The following is a 21,002-nucleotide window of genomic DNA, read 5'->3' as shown; positions in this document are numbered from 1 at the left end:
CCCATGACTGTTTCCTGTTGGTGAGTGGTACGGTAATTCCCAGTGTTTTGGATTGATTCTGAAGTAAAAGAACTGGGTACCTTCAATATTTTACTGAATTTGATATGTCTTGTTTATGCGATATCACATAACTTGATGACGAACATAACTGTCACATCGTAACAATTTGCAACAATACATAATCATCCGACCAACTGGAAACTGTCTCAGAAACTGCCAACTTTAATTAACAAAATAAATTTATAAAAATTATCTTCTATCTTCATATCATTTTGCTTTCCACCTTGAAAGGAGTTCTTTCAACTAACTATTGTAATCTTATACCTATTGTAAAAATACTTAAATATTCTTTTCACATGCATTAATACAAAACTCTGTGCATAGATATTTTTATGATTAAAAGAAAAAAATACTGAAATGACAAATATCACAAAGTCTGAGGTATCACAGGAAATATTTAATTCAGTTCTCCTTGTCATCTTTTTCAACGGGAAGACATAAATCTTCTTGATGCTTCAGGTGAAAGTTCCACTAGCCGTTTGAACGGTGACAACCCTCACCAAAGAATCAACATCAGTACGTCGGTTGGTATCGTGCCACTCGACGCAATTTTGCAATTCCTGCAAGTAATTTCGATGCCATCTCTTCCACAACCGCTGCAGAATTTTCTGCAAATGCTGCCAATGTGACGAGTGGTTATCAGGTTCTCTTGAAACATCCCTTTGCACAGGTTGCACGATTGAGTCACTTAGAAGAAAATGTGCAGGTTTAGGATTTCTAAATCATTTGGCAGGGGAGTAAGGGGGCGTGAATTTAGTAGAGCCTTAATATGTTAGCATGTGTCCCTGTGTTTCAGTTAGTAAATGTCTTTGCATAATTTTTACAGCTGCTTCCCACAACACCCCAAAGTGGAGTGACCGGGGAGGAATGAAATTCCATTCTATCTGCTGCTGAGCGAGTGAGGAGGTAACGCTCGTTGACGCCTTTTCCAAAAAGGATTGAATACCTTGTAGTGCGTTGGCTGCTCCAATGAAATTCTTCCCATTATCAGGGAAAAGCTGCTTGCACAAACCTCTTCTCACCATATAGCATTGCAGTGCAGATAGCTTCGGTTGATAGCTCCGACACTAACTCCAAATCCACTGCCTTGATACTGAAAGCATGTAAATGTAGTTACGTAACTCTTGTAAGTATGAATGCGGCCTCTTCTGTGGCTTTCTCTTACAGATATTGGACTTGCATAGTCCACTCCTGTGGAAACAAAGGGTCGAACGAACAACTAACCTGACCCTTTATTTTGGTAAATCTGCAATGCGTACCTCTGGATCTGTAGGATGGTAACAACAGCACTTCAAACACCTCTTGACAATCTTTTTCGCTTCTCTTCTGCTGCTGATAGGCCAATACCGTTGTCGAGTTGCATGTAGCAGTTGCTCAGGGAGACAATGCTTCAGACAATGATGTTCATTTTCCATAATTCTGGCGATGTGATGATTTACTGGTGGAAGCACAGGATCTCTCTGTTCTGATGTTAGCTCTGGAAAACGAAGCCTTCCTCCAACCTAAATCAATCTGTCACTATCCAGAAATGAACTGAGTGACTTTGGGAGGTCTTGATTATTAATTAAGCAATGTAGTACTTGAGGGAATGCTTCTAATTGTGTCCATCTGACTACCTGTTTCTCTGCTTTACAAGTTTCTTGTATTTTTAGTGAACTTTTTTTTCCTTTCTGGCGGTTTGAGTTTGCAGTTATAAATGAATCTTTGACAATTTGCTACTACATGGCATAACTTCGGAAATGATGAAAATGTATTCAGTAGAATGCTGGTTAATGTTGCTGTCAACATAACTGCTGTGACCTTCAGCTATGGTAGTTCTGTTTCAAATTCCTCTGAATGCTCTGGTTGTTGACGTTGCATGCGAAGCCAAGAAGGCCTGCTCCATCAAAATGTTTTGTCTTCGAGTTCTGCTGAAGTAATTCCTCTTGAGAGAAGATCAGGTGTATTTTCAGTCAAAGAAACATGCTTCCAGGTGGCTGCTTCAGTGGCTTCTTGAATCTTTGCAATCCTGTTTGCTACAAATGTCTTCAGCAGCTGTGGTTCAGTGTTGATACATCCCAAAACAATTGTACTGTCACTCCATAATCTGATCTGACCTATTTTTTCTTTCAAAGTGCTCACTGTTTTTCTGACAAGTTGTGAAAGAAGAAGGGCTGCCTCCAATTCAAGTCTTGGCAATGAAATGGTTCTTAAAGGAGCTACTTTTGTCTTCACACAAAGTAAATTGGTAATGCAGAGACCACTTTGCATTTGACAAACAGCATAAATGCAGGCTCCTAAAGCCTTCTCTGAAGCACCACTAAATCCAAACAAATCAAAAGAGGCAGAGCGATTTCCAGGATTTTTCTCATGATTATAATGTTGTTCAGTCTTTCTAATGACATATAGGGCTTGTTCCTAATCTGAAGGTGCTCTGGGAACAATGGCTGATCCCATTTGAATCCATCCACCCATAAGTGTTGCATCAACAACTTCCATTTGATCAGTACTGGACCCACGAGTCCTAGTGGATCAAAAATCTGTGTGATTTTGGAGGCGACTTCTCTTTTGGATCTTGGCGATTGCTTTGCCAGATCAACTCGAAACTGAAGGCAATCTTGTGCCGAGTCGTAAAGGAGTCGAACAGTCTTACCAGCTTCACCTTTGCCCAAAACCAGTGAATTCCCTTTGTCACTTTTACTCTCCAAATCCTGCAAGATCCGTTTACTGTTGTACCTCCATATCCTAAAATGCATTCCACCGCTCTTGAGAATATACTGTATTTGCCAGCGTAGCCCGATCACGTCTTCTAGAATGTCTCCTCCACTTAAGCAGTCATCTATATAAAAATCACGTCTTCTAGAATGTCTCCTCCACTTAAGCAGTCATCTATATAAAAATCACCGTGAATAGCCTTTGGTGCTGTTGGAAATTCATTTTCATGAAAAATAGCCAATTCATTTAGATATCTCATGGCATGGTTAGGTCCTGATACTGTTCTGTATTCAACTGATAAATCCTCACAGGAGCTTAAGATTCCTCTTTCCACAAAATCTGCTGTAATGTTCCGATCTTCAGGGTGGATGAGGATTTACCTTTATAGTTGGCAAAACCAGAAATTCTGCTTCCACCTCAAGTCCGTCATTCCTTGAAGCGAGGTGTACTCTTGTAATCCTTTTTGTTTCCACTCTGGCACAATCTACTCCAATGATTTGTGTGTTTCTCTTGACGTTTGGTAAACTAAGCTTCTTATACAGAGCTTCTTTTATTAGATTCAACTGAGATCCTGGATCCAATAAGGCTTGGCATGTCGTTCTTCCTCCATAAGCACCTTTCTTGTCAAGTAATGCCATTGATAAAAGTATTTGTGATGTTATTTCTTTCGCCAAGCTCATATTGAGAGAAACAGGTGAATGCTGAGATTCGACACAAAGGATTGGTTTTCTTTAACATTTTGTTTTTGTTTGTCATCTTGCTCAGCATGTAAAAGTGTGTTGTGTAGAAGTCCACATTTCTTGCATTTTGATCCTCTACAACTTTTTGTAATATGTCCTGGCTTCAAACAGTTATGACACTGTCCTTTTTCTCAGAGCAGTTTCCTCCTGTCTTCAACTGATCACTTAATTCTTTATATTTAAAAATGGGAAGACTTCCACCACACAGATTACAGTTTGCCTGAGTAGTTGTCATAACTTTCTTGCTAGGTTTTTTGTCCTTCAGATTTGCCTTCATGTTCAGTACGTTGGTTTTGTTGTGACGTAGCAGCTCATATGATTGGGAAGGTTCAGTTAAACATTTCAAGAAATTGTCCAATGTTGGCTTCTTCTCTGGAGTGTTGCCTTTCACCCTTTCCTGGCAGTCTCTTTGCTCAATGAAATCCAACTGCTTCTTTGCTAGATGAATAACCAATGTATCTCAATATTGTACTGGTTGCTTCATTGCTTTTACTGAAGCCATGTGAGATTGAATATGAAATTATAATTGCCCGAGTGATTCAGATTTGTTCTCTTTAAAAACTGTAGGAAACTTGAAAAGTTCATTTAGATGTGTCTGAGTTATCATAATTTGATTATCACATATATCTATAAGCAAGTTCCAGGCACTTGTGTAGTTTTCTTTCGAAATGGTAAAACCCTGAGTGATTCTGGGTCCCTCGTCCTGTAGAAGACTGATTAGATACTGATATTTTTTAATACTTGTTATGTGAGTATCATTATGAATGGTTGACTCAAAACTGTTTTCAAAAAGCAACCATTTCATGAATTTGCTGTTGAATTCAGATAATTTAATTTATGGTAAAGTCTGTATTCTTCTGTTATGATTTTGTGGAACTTCCTCTTCCTGAATGGAGTTGTTTATGGCAGTGTTCATTTGAGCTAGCAAATTATTTTGAACATCCTCTGCTTCATCTGTTTGCAACAGTGTAACTGCACTGAAATAAATAGATTCAAATAGCTCTCACTCTGCCTCACATTCCTCTTGAAACTGTTGTGCAGCTGTTTCATCAGTGATCTCTGTTTCCTCTATTTTAATTTGTACTTCTTCAAAAAGAATTCCATAGCTCTTCACATTTTTTAATTCTAACCTTTGCCTTTGATTCTGACATGTCAGCTGTAATTGACTTCATTATTCTTGTTAACATACCTTTTACTCGACAATGCAATTGCTTCAATTTCGTTAGTTGTGACACATTGAAATTGAGGTTATGTTGTAAAAGTTCGAAGGGTTTGCGTGAAGTTTAAGTATAAATTCAAAGGAATTGTTATAACGAATTGAGGTTATATGACAAAGGAAACTGGATTGTTTACATTTATGACAACAGTAGGATCAATGGACTTCAATTAATTTTCTTCTTCTTCTTCTTATTATTATTATTATTATTACCCTGATCAGTGCATGTTTATATTACAAAAATACTGCTAAGGGAAGGAGGCTAGGATCGAAGAGTATGTATAGCAAGGATGGCATATATGTTAAAGAGTCTCACAGAGATTCCGGGGGCCGATGACCTTAGATGTTAGGCCCCTTTAAACAACATGCATCATCACCATCATCCACAGATTCTTGCACTGAGCGGTGAGAAGAATGTAAAGTCAACTTTGAAATCTAGTCTTCTTTGTATGTACTTAACCTCAAATCGTACTTGCCTGATAACTGATTTATGCTACAGTATGTTGAAGGTGTTGGCCTCAGCAGTCTGATTTTCATTATGAATGAGAATGCAATATCCGTGAATGATTACACGAATTCGAGGCGTGTTGCTTTTTTAGTCTGCTGCTTAACCTGAATGGCGATGCACTGTTTTCACTTCTGTATTTCACATTTCATGATCTTGCGTGTATTGAACATCTCAGGTTATTGAGGGCCCCATGTTGGGTGCCAATGTTTTTGACTGATTTTGAAGCAAAGGAACTTGGTGCCTTCAATACTTCATTGAATTTGATATGTCTTGCTTACGCGATATCACATAACTTGATGATGACCATGACTCTTACATGCGTAACAATTTTCAACAATACATAATCATCTGACCAATCGGAAATTATCTTGGAAAATGCCAACTTTAACCAATGAAGTAAGTTCATAAAAATTAAAAGTCTCTTCATAACACCCAGGGATGCTATTCCTTTCTGAATTGCCAAAATCGAAAAAGCCCAACAATCAATGGTGGTGTGTTGTAACAAAGTACCGGCAGAAATAAAGCCGTGTATACACTTGCATTCGCCCCGAATGAGCATGCGTTTGCCCAGTTTTGTCAGATGAGTACAGGGCGAACCGAATGGATCCGCATGCCTCAGCCCGATCCGAATGTTGTCGGTACCTCAAAGTGAGCACTTGCTCTGTTCGTGCTCAGTGTGGACGGTTGATGACGAGTGGGGTAGCCCGAACAGTATGAGCCGACTACTTCCGCTATGCTTCCTGTAGCCAGAAATCGCAGTGTCACAGCTAAGCGTTCCTCGGCAGATATAGCTTTCCTAAACGGTGTGTCCTCTCTCTCAATCGTAGCCCTGATACTATGCAATATCCATTCAAAATCCTCGGATGACATTCTCGTAAAATTTTAAAAATTGTCATCTGTTTCATGTCCGATCATTTTTAACAATTGAGTATTGCATCTCTCTTCATACAGTTTTCTTTGCCACCACAGCTTTCTCCTTTCTGTTTTTAAGGAATGCAATAATATAATAATAATTTTGTGTGGCTATTTCTAGCCGAGAGCAGCCCTTGTAAGGCAGACCCTCCAATGAGGGTGGGCGGCATGTGCCATGTGTTGGTAACTGCATGTTATTGTGGTGGAGGATAGTGTTGTGTGTGGTGTGTGAGTTGCAGGGATGTTGGGGACAGCACAAAACAATGACCCGGCTGGGAATCGAACCCGGGACCCTCTGAACCGAAGGCCAGTACGCTGACCATTCAGCCAACGAGTAGGACAGGGAATGCAATAAATACATATAACAATAACTGGCGACGATCAATTTTCGATTCGATTCACCACTGTAGACTCAGGTCAGGCAAAAGACTACACTACACCTAAACACAGGAGGTGTTCTCGGTCCACACGAGGTCCGAACACAGTGGGAACTTGCTCAACAGATTGGCATGCGGGTCATGCTTGTGCGCTCCCGTATCTGCAACATATGCTCATTCGGGGCGAATGCTTAAGTGTATACGCGGCTTAAGAGTTTAATTTACCTTGGAATGTGATGGTTGAACAATAGGTGCTATATTCTGCCACCTCTTCTTTTGAACTGCATCATTTAATAAGGCAAAGAAGTCATGTTCCATTCCCTCTTTGAAAGATAACTTGATGTACTGATGGATACTCTTTCCAACTGGACCAGGTATCTTACCTGCAAACATTACATGAGTTGTGATTATGAATTAACCAAAGGAGGACAGCTCACTCTCCTATGAATGAATCAACAGAATTGCATAGTTGGTTTGAAGTTATATATTTGGTTTCCATTATTTATTTTCCCCAGCATACCTGGTGCTCTAAAAGTTTGGTTTCAAATAGCTGCTTGAATAAAACTTTTGCAAAGTTCATTAATTCTCAAGGAACACACTTGCACATTACAGGGTTATTAAAGTTTTTATAATATAATCTTTGCACAACAGCACAATAAAAATCACCTACGGCTGACAGAGTGGCACAACTTTTTAGGCATTCATCTCCTGTACCCAAGGTTATAGGGCTGAATCTCAGAATGAAAATGGAAAACAACAGGAAACAAACTTCAGGACTGCAATGAAAGGGCCATTTGATATATGAAGATGTTTAAGTGATAAAGACATCAGTAGATTTACCAATTACTGCCAGTGTGAAATGTCAGTATCATATTATCTCCAAGGACGGAAGTAAATGGGAACAAGTTAGCATTGCCACCCGTCCAGTTTTTGGTTGCACTGTCCTGCCTCCCAGGCAAAGGGTGCCTGACAAAATTTTCTCCCATCTTATGTTACATTTGAACTTTAAATACACTTCAGCCATAGAGAATATTACAGCCAATGCTTATACTCATAGTTGGCTGGGAGTAGCACGAAGGAATGCTATGCACACACGCACGCACACACACTCTCTCTCTCTCTCTCCCTCCCTCCTCCAATTTGCACTGGCTCGTCTTCTGGCAATCAGTAGTTCCATGTTGTGGACTGAGTAAGTAGCTAGCTCTCGGCAACTAGTGATAAATTTAAACAATTTTCAAGCATTTCAAGCCATCAGCTCTTTATTATCACTACTACTGTAATTTTGCTGTACAGTGCATCACATATTATTAGTCACAATGTCTTCTTGCTTAACCAATAACAACGAAATGAATGATCCAGGTATTCCTTCAAGTTCTGCTGTATCTACAAAGCAGGCACCTCATACACAACCATTGAAAAAGAAAGTTAAATGGTACACTCTTTTAACAAAGACTGGTTGGAAGACAAGGACTTTGCCAAATTGTGTAATTAGTGAAGTCACATTTTCCATAAAATTTAAGGGAAAAAAAGCTGTAGCCTATCAATGAAGAGTGTAGGCGACACTTCCGTACCTGGAGAGCATACTTTGAAAAGAGAAAAAGCATATAAAAATGATGTGCAGCATATCTTAAGTAATAGAAAGGAGAGATCCTTCCTTTACATTTGCCAGGGACCCACCATCCTGCCCTCCAAAAATATTCTTATTTATAGATATGATTTAAAACAAAGACTGTGTAAATCAGCTGAATGCGACCTTATGCTGTGTACCTATTCACCGGCCAAGTTTAATTTAGCCTCCAATAGAGCTTGCATCGTGTGCAGGTACAGGGTTAACACATTCAGTAAAAGTAAGCATTTTACATGCTCCCAGCCCAATAGTTTTGTCACGAGCTGGACCTGACCAATCCTGAACAATGGTTTTGTCAAGAGCCAGACCTAAACAATTTTTAACAATGGTGTCATCACATGAGATACTAGAGGCCTGTGGGCCGCTTTGTAGCACTAACCTAGAGGCTTATGGCTCCAAACCAATGGTTTTGTCACCAGCCAGACCCAACAAATCCAGACCAGTGGTTGTGTCACTAGCTTGGACCTAACCAATCCAGACCAATGGTTTAGTCACTAATCAGACCTAACCAATCTGGACATTTACAAGCCTGCTGAGTGTTATGTGACATCATCTGAGCCACGACATGTTGGATCTCTAACCTAACTTTTGCCCACCAGGTAGTATACGGAAGTTTTACCAGAGTCTATCTTTGTCAACTGAGTCATATGCTTAGTTTAAGTCTACAAACACTTTTGTTTCTACGGCAGCCATTCCTGATGATTAATTAAAGATTGAGGATTTGTTCTGAACAAGATCTTCCTTTTCTAATCCCTGCTTAGTATTCTCCAGTTTGACAGTCAACTTGTTCTTCTAAACAATTCAACAGTACTTTAGACAATATTTTATATAATTATTGTAGTTGGCAAGAAAATCCCTCTGTAGATATTAGCATATGTTCAATCACCCATTGTGAATAGTGGGTGTATGGAGAACATGTCCATTTTTTCTTGAACATTTTTTGTTTGCCAAAGTTTTTCTGAGAGATGTAGGAGTTTTACAATAATTTCATCGCTGACACATTTCTGCAGTAACTGAGTCTTCTCTACAACCCTTATTGTTTTTGAGTGCTTTGATTATATTTTGTACTTCAGTTTTGTTCAGGGATATGAATACGAAAAAAACTGTTTTGCGGTTCATGTTTATCAAACATTAGTGTTGGTTTATTGCAGATGAGAATCTCTTTGATGTATTCTGCCAAAATTAGAGTTTTCTTTATTACCTAAAACAAGCTTTCTGCTTTTTTTTCTTAAAAGTGTAAACTACAGTCAAACCTGCCCGAAAGGACACCTCCCAATATGAACATTTTTCCAAGGAACCAATTTTGTTTTGTAAAAGACATGTTAAACCTCATTTAAGCAGACATCTCAAACCCCGGGCATCATAATTAGTCCCTTCCACTTGTCTCAAGCGGACACTTTACTTGTTCCAGGACATTTTTTTTTTTTTTTTTTTTTTTTTTTTTTTTTTACACCAGGCAATGCCATACTTTCTTTTAAAACCATTCTGGAGCCATATGGGAATTCCTTTATAATGTTTCTACTATTTCGAATCCAAGGGAAAAGGAGAAAAAAATACACAGGAATGCTGCAGTAGCCATGAAGTTAATTCTTTTGTACAGATCTCCTTCCAAACCTTTTGTTATTGTCATCTTGCATTTTTATGTGTACATTACAAGAATTCTAGTTCCCCAGGAATTCTGACAGTGACTGTTTACTCACAAGTTACCATGAGATTTTCCAACCAAGCTTGCATCATTCTATTCATAACTCAGATTGTCACGTACACGGCCAAAGTCAGGCAGTTCAGTTAAACTTGACAAAGAAGAAACTTACATGCATTAATTGTTAAGACAAAAATACCACAAGGGACGAGTGTGTTTGTATCTCGAGACAAGAAGAAATGTAATTACATGAAGTATGAAAGGACTTTCAGTGAGAAAGCTTGCTGAAAAATTAAAATGCAAGAAAAAATTAAATAAACAGAACTGTAAAGAATAAACATTTTTAGTGAGTGGGATGAAGAAAAGAATCGAAGAGTGAATAGAATGTGGGATTCAACTTCTGTAGAAGTGAATCTATATATATAAAAGCAAGTCGGTCTGGAGCAATGTATATATAAATATTTAAAAATGAAAATAAACGTGAATTAATGAGGCACTTCCAGAAATCTCAGAAATTTCAAACTTGGTACGGGAAAAGCTGACGACTTCAGCATCCCTAGAGACATTGAAAATTCTCAAATTTCCCTGAAGGAGGCACGCTGGGGGCCTCAAATTTTGGGCTCAGAATAAGAACACAGTTGTATAATGTATCCAAAGCAACAACCTATAGGTTTCGTGAGCTTAAAAAAATTTCAGGAATTTCCTAAATTCTTATCCCCCGCCCCCCCAAATCAAGATGGCGGCACAATCTGCCAGACAAGGTAGAAAATTGAAATTGTACCTAAATTTTTCACCTTGTACATGTATAATTGATGGTTTGAATCACTTATATGAAAGATAGGATCATGAAATCATACACGATTGGCCGACCCAGTAGCCTTATTTGTGCCAAATTCTATGTTTTAAGCTGTCACATAAGTATTTGAAATGTAATTCAATATGTGAAAAGCTTACACCATTTTCAACATATTCAACTTTTCTAGAAATCTCTTACCTTTAAATAGATGAGATACCTGGACATATCATAAGACCAGCAAGTTAGATCGGTAAATGTGGCCAGAGGCGTCTTATCATACAATCCATTTTTCGATATAATATACTGTTTAGCAGCAGTTATTCTGTAAATGAAGGTAAACTTCCATATGACGATCTATATTCACTGAAATCGATTTGTAGCAATCTAGAAAGGATTTGTCTGCCATTGTTATTAAATACTTTGCAAATCGATAGTGACAGTCAGAAGGAGGGCATCTGCTATTGTAATCAGTCCTCCCCACATCGACTTTGACTGGCAGTAAGAATGGGGTCGTCCTCCAACTCCTGTGCACCATTGTCATGAATAATTCCCTTCTCAATTCGACTAGCAGAAGACAAGGGAGCATGCAATTTTTCAAAACTCTTTTACCCGATTCTGTTTGTCAATAGGCAACGGTACCTCCCATTATAAACAAATGTACCCATCTAAAATGTGACTGATGTTAGGCATAGTGGTCTGCTATTATAATGGAAACTCACCAACTCGGTGTTGGTGTTGCCAGTCTTCGATATCCGCATACAATGTAGAGTACCGTAGCGAAGCTAGTGTTGGTATATATGTGTGGTACAAGTGTGCTCAAGCAAAGAGCAAGAGAAGTAGAGGGACCCCAAGACGATGATGGTTAGACTCAGATTCTAAAGTGATATAAAATAACAATGAAATGCCATTTAGAAAATGTTGTTATTCTATGAAATTATTCTCTTTTGTGTTCACATAGACCTATAAACATTCCTGTGAATTAATGCATTTTTCCACATACCTGCCAACAAAACCAAAAATCAGGAGAAATCAGGAGATACAATTGGTTAAAACTGCTTATTCTACATGTCTTGTGCAATACAGGAGTACTATGGTATATATTATAAAACTTATTGTATCAAAACCTGACTGTTTTTTTATATGAGGCTACAAGACTAAAAATTACACATCTCTATTCCCTGCCAGAAAGTATCACGCGCCCTCACGATAATGCGAAGCGCAATGATATTTTTATGTAGTAATCAATTAAAATTCATCAGAATTGTCTCCAAATGGCTCCTAAAATCTCAAGAAAATTCACCAGTTGCTAACTTTGAAATTCTGTCACTAAATTCTAAAAAAGACTCCAAATCTAGCGACTAGTCTCTAGAATCGACTAGACTGATGCGACAAACACGAACATAGCACAAGAAAACGAGAGATTGACAATTGACATACGTGTCGCAAAACACAGATTTCAAAAAACATCACACATTCCCACACATTTCTCGTATTAAAAAACTGTCGATATTTCATTTGAAAGTGGCCCAAGAGCGAAGGACTTCCGGCCACTGGCGTACAAAGCTGAAATGGCGGGATTTGAAAACAAATGTTTGAAGTTAATAAAAATATGTCCAGCCCCGCAGTGAAGGGGGCAACGCGTCCGCCTGTCACCCGGCGACCCCGGGTTCGATTCCCAGCCGGGTCAGAGGTTTTTAATAGTAAATGATTAATATCCCTGGCCTGGGGACCGGGTGTTTGTGTCGTCCTTAACATTCCTTTCCTCACATTCAACACTTCCGCAATTCCAATTCCATGTAGGTTCATATCATATGGTGCAAGTAGGGGCAAAAGATCTCTATAGGTCGACGCCCTGAACAAATAGCATTATTTTATTGTATTGTAATCAAAATATAAGCTAAAATCGGGAGAAATAATAGAATAATCGGGAGGTGGGAAAAACTGTCGAAAATTGGGAGTCTCCCGCCTAAATCGGGAAAGTTGGCAGGTATACTTCCAGTATCCACTGCATACCTTGTCAAATATGTTTATCAAGGAAGATTTCCGCACCTCAATTCGTTCCTCATACCATAGTGAATATATCGAATAGCATTTAAGAGTGACTATTAAGTGAACTAACAACCATCAGCTCCTTTTGATGATAGCGAATTCACTTATAAAGTACTTAAAACCAATGGAGAATTCAATATACCTAATATATCATGTACTTGAAAGTAAAATGGAAATGCATCTAGAATATACATACATCTTCAATATACAGTAGACTATTATGCCTTTCAGTATTCAGTCTGCAAGCCTCTGTAAAATTATTACATGCTGCCACAATCCACTATTTGTAACTAGTTCTGTGGCCTCATTTATTTCTATACCTCCTTTCACTAAATCATAAGAAAACGAGTCTAACAATCATTGTCTTGGTGTCCCTCTACTTCTCTTACTCTCCCTAAGAGTCCATTGTTATTCTTCTAGGTAACATATCCTCCTCCATTCCCCTTACATGACCCCGCCGGTTTATGCATACAAATTCATCAAATGAGTTCATTCCTAACAGCCTTTATCTTACCATTCCTCATGCCATTGTTGTTCTCACCTACCTGTACCAGTGATCATTCTTGCTACTTCCATGTCTGTTATTTTTAACTTAGGCCCTATAAATAAGAAGGGTGCAACGATTTAAATCAGCTGATTTTTATAATAAAAATCTATGATTTAAATCAGTTGATTTTTATAATAAACAAGCTGTTATCCGCAGCTTCGCTCGTGGATTTCTTAATTTGATCAAAGTAATCGTTCCTCAGTACTGCACTAAGACATTAGCCTATCTGAAAATCTTTAAAGTATAAAAACTCACCGATAAGTTGAGTTTTATTTACCTCAGAACCTCTTTTTACCCATGTTTGTGGTACTGCATTTTTGGGCTTAGATGATCAGGCTATTAACAGAGCTAACTCTGGAACATGCGACATAGAACTCTACATATGAGAAACAGTCCTCGCTCAAGTCGAAAACAAAAAAATACATGTTTCTTTATTTTTAAGGGAAATTCCAAATACCTATTTCCACATCTGTAACATCTTCAGTGTTTGAGATATAAGTATCCTCATTTAGTTATTTACTCAAGTCAGAAGTTATACAAATTTTAACATGACATAATTGTGTAAAGTAATGGCATATGTATTATAAAAGAAACTACCCAAGTCTTAAGAAGAATAAAAAGACAACATCATAAGGACACCCTGCAGTTAATTGAAGAACAGTTCAGTAAAACTAAATCAAGGGACTACTACAAAACCTTCAGAAAGCAGCTCCAAAAATATGAACCCCCGACCCTACTGATGAAGGATGAAGATGGTAAGCTGGCCCATAACAATAAAGACAATGCAGAAATTCTGGCTAAACATTTCAACAAGCTTTTAAATTGTGAGGAACCTACAGAACTCCTTCATTTGGACACCAACACCCCCATAAAAACATCACCAGAAAACATCAATCCCCCCACAATAAAGGAAGTCTACCAAGCTCTGAATAAATTAAAAAACTACAAAGCGCCAGGAGAAGATCAGACCTTTGCGGAAATCTGGAAATATGCAGGAACCTCAGCAAAAGTTGCCCTCCATCAACAACTTGTCTCTATTTGGATTAAAGAAGAACTACCAGAACACTGGACAACAGCCCTCATTCATCCTCTGCACAAAAAAGGGGACAAAACCGACCCTAATAACTACAGGGGAATCTCTCTCCTAGACATAACATACAAAATATTTTCAATAATCATCCTTAATAGGATAAGTTTACAACTTGAGAAAGAACTAGGAGAATATCAAGGAGGTTTCAGACCCTGGAGGAGCTGTCCTGATCAGATCATGAGTCTTAAGTTGATAATGGACTATAACAGGAGAAGAAACAGAGATATGGTGATAACATTTGTAGATTTCAAGAAAGCTTATGATTGCATCCATAGAGAATCTCTGTTTAAAATTTTAAGACACCTTGGACTACACCCCAAATTAATAAACATGATAAAATTGACTCTCACCAATACCAAGTCAAAAGTGAAGTTTAGGGGTGAAACATCAGAGACATTTGAAATTAAAACTGGACTACGGCAGGGAGATGGGCTCTCACCACTATTATTTAACTGTGCTCTAGAAATGGTAATGAGGGAATGGTTTAGAAAATGTCCCCCCAAAATAAAGATTGGCCGAAAAATCAAAACAAATTGCCTGGGTTTTGCTGATGATTTAGCATTACTAGCAGTGGACATAAAAGAAGCAAAAACCCAGATATCAGAACTTCAAAACATTGCAAATAAAATTGGCCTCAAAATATCATTTGAAAAAACAGAAATTATGCCCCAAAAACCAACACAACTAAAAGAAGTCACCATAAATGGTAATAAAATCAAAATAGTAACTCAGTTTAAATATCTTGGAGAAGTAATAACACATAACTTAAATGAAAAAATCTCAATCCAAGTAAGAACAAATAGATTAGCTAAAGCACAAAAATTAACATGGGATATCTACAAAAAGAAATGTCTATCAATAAATACAAAAATAAAACACTACAACACAGTTATAAAACCGGAAGCTACATATGCAGCAGAAACACTCTTTTACCTGAATAAACAATCGAAGACTGACAGACTTCAGAAAATTGAAAGGAGGATTGGAAGAACCTGTATCAACAAAAAATATCAGAAAGATGGACAGTGGCGGTTAATACCTAACAAAGTCGTGTACAAAGAGCTAGAACCCATTACAGATACTATGCGTAAGAGGAGACTGGGATTCTTTGGACATATCATGAGGATGCAGGACTCGAGACTTCTGAAACAACTAGTACAACACAATCTCGTCTCAAAAAATACCACAACAGGATGTAAATGGATCAGAGAAGTAAGAGAGGATCTGAAGGAAATAGGCCTTACAACAGAAGACACCAAAAATAAGATAAAATTGAATACAAAACTCAAGAATACAAACCTCCGCTTTACCCTTACACAAAACAAACCAACAACACGCACATTTTCAACTGAGGAAAGGGCACGAAGATCGGAGCGTCTGAAGAAGTACTGGGAGGACCGCAAAGCCCGAACAATCCCTTCAAAGAGACCTGAACGACGGACTGACTAAAGTGATCCTATGTGGTCATAAAAGAAGAAGAAGAAGAAGAAAAGAACAATTGAGTAATTCCATCACTAAGAGAAGAAAATTAATCTTCGCCCAAAATCAGGCAACAGGAACTGCATTTTCTTCAATCTTCAATAACTCTCCATCAATGCATGACTCAGGACAGAGTGGACATTCGCATGGATGACTCACTCTCTTTTCTTCTCCACAGTCAGATTGTGTTGCTTCTTTGGAATAGCCCTATTTGACTAGGTTGTCCCTAGATTTGCCAACATCTAATCGTAGTCTGTTCAATGATCTCCAGGTTAACCAGTCCAGAGTACATCCAGAAGGTAAACATTCAATAGGTTTCATCCATATTTGAAGATGGTCACATCTAGCAGCCCACAGTTGTTCTCTGGGTCTTTGTAGAGACATAGTTAGTGCACTAAAGTTGAACTGAGGAAACTTTTCCTGGATTTCAACCTAGATCTTGGTGGTTGATGACCATGGAGTGTGTGTAACTGATTTGTTTCAGCCTTCTTTCTCTCGGCATCTGCAGCTACTTTTCGCAGTACAACAGATGGGTGTAATACCTGCCAAGCAATAAACCTTGTCTGCAGATGCTGGTTTCCGACACCCAGTAATCAGTCTGACAGTATCATTTAGCACGACATCCACTTGCTTTGCATAAGCGGAGCTATGCCATACAAGACATGCATACTTCCCTGCAAAGAAACAGAGTGCCATTGCAGAAGTTCTTATGACCTGAGGGTGGGCTCCCCAATTACTGGCAGTGAGTTTCCAAATGATGTTATTTCCAGCTGACATTTTTGCTTTGCATTGAGAGACAGTGTGTATATGATATGTTAGAGACCTTTCTAAAATGACACCAAGGTATTTTGGCATAAAGCAGCGTTTCAACTCTGTACCTCCCAATTAACATCCAATTTTCTATTTCCCCCATAAAAAGAATTCAACCCCTTTATCAGTCCTCCCCCAAGTGGATTTACTGAAGAAGAAAAAAAGTGATTATTTTTACAGGAATTCCAAACACCAATTTTAATGTCTGTAACATGTTAAGTTTTTGAGATATACTCTAGATATACTCATGTTAAAAATTCACCTGCTTTTTCAAATCTTTTCACTCCCTTAAGTGGATTTTCCAAAAAACAAAAAATATGTATTTCTTTATTTTTAAAGGAGATTACAAATACCAATTTTCACATCTGTAACAACTTCAGTTTCTGAGATATATATATATTCTCATAAAACTAATTGAACTCCTTCACTTCTCGCCTTACTTCCACCCCCAATTTAAGTGGACTTCCTGAAAAAAGTGTTTCTTTCTTTTCAAAGGAGATTCCAGATACCAATTTCCACATCTCTAACATCTTCAGTTTTTAAGATATAAGTATCCTCATACAAAGAATTCAGCCCCGTTTTTAGTCCTTCTCACCATCCTCCTCCCCACACCCCAAATGAATTTCCTGAAAGAAAAAAAATGTGTTTCCTTACTTTTAAACAAGATTCCAAATACCAATTTTGACGTCTGTAACGTGCCAAGATTTTGGGATATAGTGTAGATATACTCATTTAAAATTAATTTTCAATTCTTTTTACCTCCTTAAGAGGATTTTCAAAAATGTATGCATTTCTTCATTTTAAAGGAGATTCCAAATACCAATTTTTACATCTATAACATTAAGTTTTTGAGATATACTCATTTTAAAACTTCGCCCCCTATTCCACTTCTTTTCACCTCCACCCTTAAATGAATTTTCCGAAAACAAAAAATACAGGTTTCTTTATTTTAAAGGAGATACCAAATACCAATTTTCATGTCTGTAACATCTTCAGCTTTTGAGATATAAGCATCACCATAAAAACTATTCAACCCACTTTTCAATTATTTTTACCCCCTTAAGTGGTTATTCCAAAAACAAAAAATATGTGTTTCTTTATTTTAAAAGGAGATTCCGAATACCACTTTTCACGCCTTTAAACTGTTAAGTTTCTGAGGTATAGAATTATTCATTTTAAAAATCCACCCCCCTTTTCACCATCTTAGGGATGGAATATCCAAAAATCCTTCCTTAGTGAGCGCCTACACTGTAATATAAATGTATCCTCAAAACTTCATTTCTTTAGGTGCGTTAGTTTTGGCTCTCTGATGATGAATCAGTCAGTCAGTCAGTCAGTCAGTCAGTCAGTCAGGACATGTTATTTTTATATAATTACAGTATATGTAATACTGGCTGTTACCTGCGGCTTCGCTCGCATGGATTTCATAATTTGATGGAAGTAATCGTTCCTTGGTATTGCATTAAGACATTATCTGAAAAAGTCTAAAGTATAAAAACTCACCAAAAATTGAGTTTCATTTAACCCAGAACCTATTTGTAAACCACATTTGTGGTATTGCCTTTTGGGTCTAAGATGACCAGGCTACCGGCAGAGTTAACTCTGGAACATGCAACTTGGAACTCTACATGTGAGAAACAATCCTCTCGTAAGTTGGAGAAAAAAAAAAAAATTTTTATTATTTTTAAAGGAGATTCCAAATACATTACCTATTTCCACATCTGCAACATCTTCCGTTTTTGAGATATAAGTATCCTCATAAAAAGAATTCAACTCCTTCACTTATTCTCACTCCCCGTCAGTGACTTTTCCGAAAACACAATATATGTTCCTTTATTTTTAAAGGAGATTTCAAATAATTTTCATGTCTGTAACATCTCCAGTTTTTGAGATATACTGTAAGTATCCTCACAGACTTCAACTCCTTCTTCACTTATTTTCACCCACACTTTAAGTCGATTTTCCGAAAAGAATATGTGTTTATTTATTTTTACAGGAGATTCCACATACCAGCTTTCACGTCTGTAAATGTTAAGTTAGAAATAAACTCATTTTAAAAATTCACCCATTTTTTCAATTCTTTTCAACCCCTTAATTGGATTTTTTGAAAACAAAAATAAACACGTGTTATTTTTAAAGGAGATTCTTAGTACCAATTTTCACGTCTGTAACATGTTGAGTTTTTGAGATATATGTATCCTCATAAAAAGAATTCAATTCCTTCACTTCTTTTCACCCCCTCCCCCAATAAGTGGACTTTACAAAAACAAAAATGTTTATTATTAAAAGAGATTCCAGGTACCAATTTCCACGTCTGTAAACATATTCCGTTTTTGATATAGAAGTATCCCAGTTAACACTAGAAAGACGGAATGAGTCGCACCACCTACAAAGACGGAGGGGTCAAAAGTGAGCCTCAAGTGATATATGTTTTATTCTATTATTTGTGAATACAGATGTGGGGATATATTTTCTACAATGAAAATAAATATCAATGATCTTATAGACATGATACTGTATATACTTTTGGGTTTATTAAATGAAATAAGTTTCATTATGATGGATCCGTATTGAACTACAATTACAATAGAGTTGAACTAATGTATTATCCAGGTCCACCTTTTCAATAAAAAATATCCAGAGTTTAAATTACATAAATGATTAGGGACTAGTTTCGACCTAATATTAGGTCATCATCAGCCTAAAGCAAAATTAAAACATAAATACCGAAGAAATCAAACAATGTAAAAGACACATAAGGTCCCGTAAATGTACATACCATGTGAGATATTGAGAAAAGAATTATAGAGATGTGCAGCACTATGTCAAAAAATAACTCCACGACGGAGATTCATAAAAAGTCCAGTGCGCAATAAAAAGATGTTAAATATAGGAATCCTTCAGTTGCTGGATAAGGAGATTAGTATATGCTGGCTCCTTTAAGATGCTGTTATCCAATTGAAGAACAATTTCAAGAGGGACACTGGCTATCAATTAAGTAATTCCTGGTTGCCAGCCATTAAGAATTTACGTAGGTAGTTCCCTTCCCTGTCCCTTCACTATTGTTATTTAGTCTCGGTGTTTTCCAAATTCGTACGTTCCTCATCGTCAGATGTTTCATTCCAGGCTTGTATAAATGTCATACACCCGTCAATATCATATGTTACGTACACATGTTATATGAACCTCTTAGACTGATTCTGATGGTTCGGTCAGCTTCCGCTTCGAACGCTAGTGCTGTGCCACGTCTGGGGAGCTATCTGGTGGCAAATGAATGTACCATTTCTACTTCTATTATAACGTCTAAATTTAAAGATTCATTGTTTAAGAAGCCTTTCTCGTGGACAGCCGAGATTTTCTTCTGATGACGCAGAGCACAGTTCTCCGCAAAACGTAAAGAATTTCACCTTATTTTCTTGACATGGCATAAGCCCAAAAGCGTATACAATATCATGTCTATAAGTACGGGCCATGAAAACATCAATGGCAACATCGATGATCTTCCTGATTAAATATTATATTTTATATTATGTTCTAAACCATACAGTCATATCAAAATTTCCGTTATAAATGAATATAAAACCAACTAAAAATCAAAATCAGATATTATATGGATACAAAATGAAAGTCTCTTGTCTGATTAGTTTTCTATTTTCATGAACCTATGTATCCATACTAAGCACATCCTTCAGTGGTCTGAAGAGCACGTGATGAAGTACAGTATGTCTACGAATGACTGTATCGTCAACCTCAAAACTTACATTCTACACAGGTGACGATTTTCTCTTTTCCAATATATCTCTTGCAGACAACCTTTTTGCATGCCCACCTTTCATGTCCTCCTTGTATTTGTTGTGCACTTGGCATTTCCTGTGTTTTTGGCCAGATTAAGGTTCTATATCACTATCAACATCGTCTGCAGTATCGGTCCTTTCATTTCTACTCTGGGTGATTGCTGCAATAAGTTCCTCGGCGAGTTGTAGGAGAAAGTTTCTTTGAGAGATCTTGATATTTGTAAACTATTTGTACAACATCCAAGCATTTATTCCTGCTAAGTCAAGAACATTATTGAATGTGTGTAACAACCACCTAGGTGCAGCTGGCTTGACAGTATACTTTCTGGCCATTTGGTCCATAACATCGACTCCATACTTAGTTCCGTTGTAACATGTTATGGTGTCCGGTTTCTTCTTTCTGTCCGTCCCCACCTGGACACCTGGATGAAGCAAACTGGGCACATGTACATTCTTACTGACCTTGCCTTGATAAATATTTGAAAGTGAAGTTGTTCCTTTTTAGAACTTGTGCTCGGGAAGTTTTCACCTCCAACGGAACCTCCCATCTTATCCAATTTATTGTACCAAGAAGACTGGTTCCCTGGGATTTCAGCATTTCAGCTAGCGCAGTGATGCAACAAAACTGTCGCAAGTGATACTCCTACCCTAGTTTATGAAA

At 37.5% G+C, this 21,002-nt stretch overlaps 1 protein-coding gene across 1 annotated transcript in view; it reads right to left on the bottom strand.

Annotated features, from left to right (window-relative positions):
- Vps36 (vacuolar protein sorting 36) overlaps positions 1–21,002 on the bottom strand; it is a 120,374-nt gene that overhangs the window by 78,128 nt on the left and 21,244 nt on the right. The window contains exon 3 of the mRNA XM_067135443.2: positions 6,733–6,890. Within this exon, the coding sequence (XP_066991544.1) occupies positions 6,733–6,890 (158 nt within the window). The remainder of the gene's footprint in view (positions 1–6,732; positions 6,891–21,002) is intronic.

The sequence above is a fragment of the Anabrus simplex genome, chromosome 1 (assembly GCF_040414725.1).
Source record: "Anabrus simplex isolate iqAnaSimp1 chromosome 1, ASM4041472v1, whole genome shotgun sequence".
Classification (NCBI taxonomy): domain Eukaryota; kingdom Metazoa; phylum Arthropoda; class Insecta; order Orthoptera; family Tettigoniidae; genus Anabrus; species Anabrus simplex.
This window is presented reverse-complemented; position numbering and strand designations above follow the sequence as displayed.